Raw genomic sequence first — 4,250 nt, 5'->3', positions numbered from 1 at the left:
GAGTGTTTTTGGAAAGGCTTGTGGAGCTGCAAAGCTGGAGGGACTTAAATATCATTTAGGCCTTCTCCTGCCCCAAGACAGTTCTGTTATGCTTTTGTAATTCCTTCAGGCATTTGTCTGATCTGTTCTTTGGAAAAACTCCAAATCCTCCCTAGACTGTCCATTCCATTGCTTCACTAGAAAGCTTCCTGTACCTTCCCTTTCCCCCTCCCTGTATCTGACAAGATTTTACTTTTTTTCTGCAATTTAAGCGGTTCTGTTTGCTTCCATTACTACTTCTCCTTGTTACTTGGGAAATGGAAAAAGGATGATTCTGTTTGTTTTTACAGCAACCTTTTTGTTAGCTGAAGATTAATGAATCCCTGTTTCCGTTTTCCCTCCACATTTCCAGTAAGACAGACAAACCCAATTTGTTAATGTGGATGCTCTGAAATTCATCCTTTTTTTGTCTCCCTTTTCAGGCACAAATGAAGGATTACATGCGGGAGCTGGAGGACACACGTACTTCCAGAGAAGAGATCTTGGCACAGGCCAAAGAAAATGAGAAGAAGTTGAAGAGCATGGAGGCAGAGATGATCCAATTGCAGGAGGTAATGGAATATGCGTGCAAGTCAAGGGTGTTCGTTTGTTTTCTTTGGCCAAGAACTAAGTGTAGCAGTCTAAGCTTGAGTGGTTATTTCCTTTCTTTTGTACTTTTTGCTTTGCTCAAATACGAAGTCCACTTCAAAATGCAGAATTTGGCCCTTTCTTGACAGCTGTGATAGGCATGTGCAAAACAAAGGAAGTTGTGGGGTGGGTGGGGAACAGACCATGTCTTATAATTAAGTCTGGATCTAACTAGAGACCATACCACCCAGTACTGTAACTACTTTTTTCTATGCTGCATTAATTGGTAGCTTCCCATTGGATCACTGACCGTCTCGTTTTCATTCCAGGAACTTGCAGCCGCTGAGCGTGCCAAGCGCCAGGCCCAGCAAGAAAGGGATGAGCTGGCTGATGAGATTGCCAACAACAGTGGTAAAGGGTGAGTAATGTTCCCTGTTTAAGGGCGGAGGAGCTGGTTTGAGAAAACAGTTTGCAGGCTGTTATTTTTTTTGTAGACCGCACTGTATCCCCTCTGCTCTTGAAAGACTGAGCTTATTTTGTAAAATTAGAAGAGGTGAATTTTCCCCCAAGGGATTAATGCCACCAACACTGCTTTAATGATTCTGTGTCCTATAGAGCACTGGCCATGGAGGAAAAGAGACGCCTGGAGGCCCGGATAGCTCAGCTGGAGGAGGAGTTAGAAGAAGAACAGGGCAACACAGAGATAATCAATGACCGGCTCAAGAAGGCAAATCTTCAGGTACCTCTTCAGGCTGCATGTGCCAGTAGGGGTTCTCTAGTCTGTGTAAACTGTCAAGCTGCACTCTGAGTAATGCCAGCTGCTGCTTTGTGTACAGTACAGGCGCTCAGAAGTCTGTAGATACAAGCAAGATGAAACACCTGAATACCACAATACAGAAAAAAGGGTGGGCAGTCAGAGCTGACGTTAACTCACTGTTTCCGATCATTTAAATCATTGGGTAGCTGGAACAATCTTCCAAGTTTATTAAAAAAAAAACAAACACAACAACAACAACTCCCAGTCCCTTTTTGCTGTATTAAGGGATTATGAGAAAGATGATCTGTAGCATGCTGCTCCAACTTGGCATGCTGAACAGTGCCACAATGTGTTTGGAAAATGACTTTTCTGCCAGTCCTATGCTTCTTCAAATGGGCTAACCATATGGAATTTGTTAGGCTGCTATAGAAACCATGATCTTAATCTGTCTGTTCTCTGCCATGATTTATCTGCCCAACTTTGAGAGTCAAGCATGTTGTTTTCTTAGCGCTCCAAAGCCAAGGAGCTAGGCTGATGGTTTTCCAAACGGCTTGTTCGCTCTGGTGGATGAGAGCATAGTTCTCTACTTGGTTGACTGTCAGCCAGAGCCCTGGCTTGGAAGTGGAGTGAGTTCTTGCCCTTTAGCCTTTGAAAGTCAGTATTTTTAAGCTGTTTCTTTGTAGTGGAAGTAGACAGACAGCAAATAAATGATAAATTAGTAAAGCACATGTATTGGATCCACTTGCCTCAGGATTTTTGTAATTCACTAAGGCTGATAATTACTGTGTTAAGTGCCAAACCATGGCCTTCACCCAGAGAGCATTGTATGTGGTTGGCAAATTTAGCCCTAAGAGGAGGTTGATAAACCTGTTATTCAAGGAATTACTTTGAAAATCTGGGTAAACTAAGATATTTTGAGAAGTGCCCTGCCTACAGACAGCTCCCTCTGCATCTGAGTTATTCCAGGTATTCAGCTCACCCTGAGGGTCATTTTTCTTTGTGTGTCAGCATGTGTCTGAGAAATCAGCCTTTCAGGCTGGAGCGCTCGATATGCTAAGTACGTCTTCTTTCTGCAGATTGATCAGATGAATGCCGACCTGAATGCTGAGCGTAGCAACGCACAGAAGAATGAGAACGCTCGCCAGCAGATGGAGCGCCAGAACAAGGAGCTTAAGCTTAAACTGCAGGAGATGGAGAGTGCAGTGAAGTCCAAGTACAAGGCTACCATCACGGCCTTGGAAGCAAAGATAGCGCAGCTGGAAGAGCAGTTGGACATGGAGACAAAGTATGTCCTAGTAGAAACTGTCTTACAAGCCTCCATCCACTCTGGCATTTTAAGCTCTTCTGAACAAATTCTGATTTGTCTGAGTGAGGGCTTCATCCTAGGTATACTGGGTAGTACAGATGTAAGATCTTGACAAACCTTCCTTGTTTTTCACTGTAGAGACTTCTAGCTTCTTCCAGACTTAACCACTCCTAAAACTGCAGCTGTGATACACTTGCTGTCCCTCTGTAGCTTCAGGAAGAGTCATCTGTGTGACATCAATGCCTTTTGGTCATTTCTGGGAAACATTGCCTCCCATCCCGTTTTTCTAAGTTAGGAGGATTTTTGCTATCTTCCTTGTTTCTAACTTGCCCAAGTCAGGTCATCTTGTTGGGGACAATGGGAGATAAGCTCTTGTCTGAGCATCGCTGTATTTCTGTGTAGGGAGCGCCAGGCTGCCAGCAAGCAGGTGCGCCGTGCCGAGAAGAAGCTGAAAGATATCTTGCTGCAGGTGGATGATGAGAGGCGTAATGCTGAGCAATTCAAAGATCAGGTGCGTATAGTTAACCTGCAGCATTGGCAAGTCTTCTGGTGGCAGGATTTCCCTTCTATGACCAAGGCATCATCTGCATGTAAGAGGGGTCTAGCATTAACCTTCCTATAGATCTCTCTTCTTTTCCCTCACTGTGATTATTACAAGATGACACAGATGAAAATGTAATACTTCTAAGGAAAAGCTTGGAGCTGTCAAGTCCTTGGCAGCTCCCTTCCGAAAGGGAAGAGGGGCCTTTGGAAACCCTGCTTTTTGCTGCTCTAACTACTGTGCTGTAGCTCTGGGGAAACACTGATCTCTCTTTCCCATACATGCTCAGGCGGACAAGGCAAACATGCGCTTGAAGCAGCTGAAACGCCAGCTTGAGGAAGCAGAAGAGGAGGCCCAGCGAGCCAATGCATCCCGTAGGAAGCTCCAGCGTGAGCTGGAGGATGCCACTGAAACAGCTGATGCCATGAATAGAGAAGTCAGCTCCCTGAAGAGCAAACTCAGGTAAGGCGGAGCATTTGGTACATTACCTTGGCCGCCAGTCCAGCGTAGTCTTGCTGTAACTGCCCACAGCGAACGGCGTGGCCAGGTACTTCCTTACCTCTTTCCAAAGCCTGCCCTGTCTGAGTTTAGTGAAACCTTGTGTTACTGACGTACTGTCCATTCTTCCCTAGGCGCGGGGACCTGCCGTTTGTCATGACACGTCGAATTGTCAGGAAGGGTGCAGGAGAGTGCTCCGACGAGGAAGTGGACGGCAAGGCAGATGCTGGTGATGCCAAAGCTACTGAATAAGTCCTCCCATTTGACCCAGGTTACACCTGATGGAGTGACCCATCCACCCTCCCCTCTTCCATTGGACTTTCAGCAAACCCTCTCCTCCTGAACTGGCTGGGGATCTGCAGAGCAAGCCCAGCTCTGTGTGTCTGGAGCTATCGGGCATCTGTGTTCCTAGTTTCCTCCTCTTTCCAGTTTCCTAATCCTCTTTGTATTTAATGCCAAAGAGTCAGGGCTCTGAAATCTGACCAGCAGTTTGGCCACTACAAAGGCCTATAGAACTGTCCGTGCCACGTCTGCTGGTGAAT

General features: G+C 45.9%; 1 protein-coding gene across 1 annotated transcript in view; it reads left to right on the top strand.

The window, feature by feature from the left end:
- Positions 1–4,250, top strand: part of MYH9 (myosin, heavy chain 9, non-muscle) — a 70,059-nt gene extending 65,809 nt beyond the window's left edge. Inside the window, exons 35-41 of the mRNA XM_009332612.1 lie at positions 462–590; positions 936–1,024; positions 1,222–1,345; positions 2,440–2,648; positions 3,072–3,180; positions 3,500–3,672; positions 3,843–4,250. Of these exons, the coding sequence (XP_009330887.1) occupies positions 462–590; positions 936–1,024; positions 1,222–1,345; positions 2,440–2,648; positions 3,072–3,180; positions 3,500–3,672; positions 3,843–3,960 (951 nt within the window). The 3' untranslated portion in view covers positions 3,961–4,250. The remainder of the gene's footprint in view (positions 1–461; positions 591–935; positions 1,025–1,221; positions 1,346–2,439; positions 2,649–3,071; positions 3,181–3,499; positions 3,673–3,842) is intronic.

The sequence above is a fragment of the Pygoscelis adeliae genome, unplaced genomic scaffold (genome assembly GCF_000699105.1).
Source record: "Pygoscelis adeliae isolate BGI_AS28 unplaced genomic scaffold, ASM69910v1 Scaffold399, whole genome shotgun sequence".
Taxonomy (NCBI): Eukaryota; Metazoa; Chordata; class Aves; order Sphenisciformes; family Spheniscidae; genus Pygoscelis; species Pygoscelis adeliae.
The sequence above is the reverse complement of the archived record's forward strand: the minus strand, read 5'-3'. Positions and strand labels throughout refer to the sequence as shown.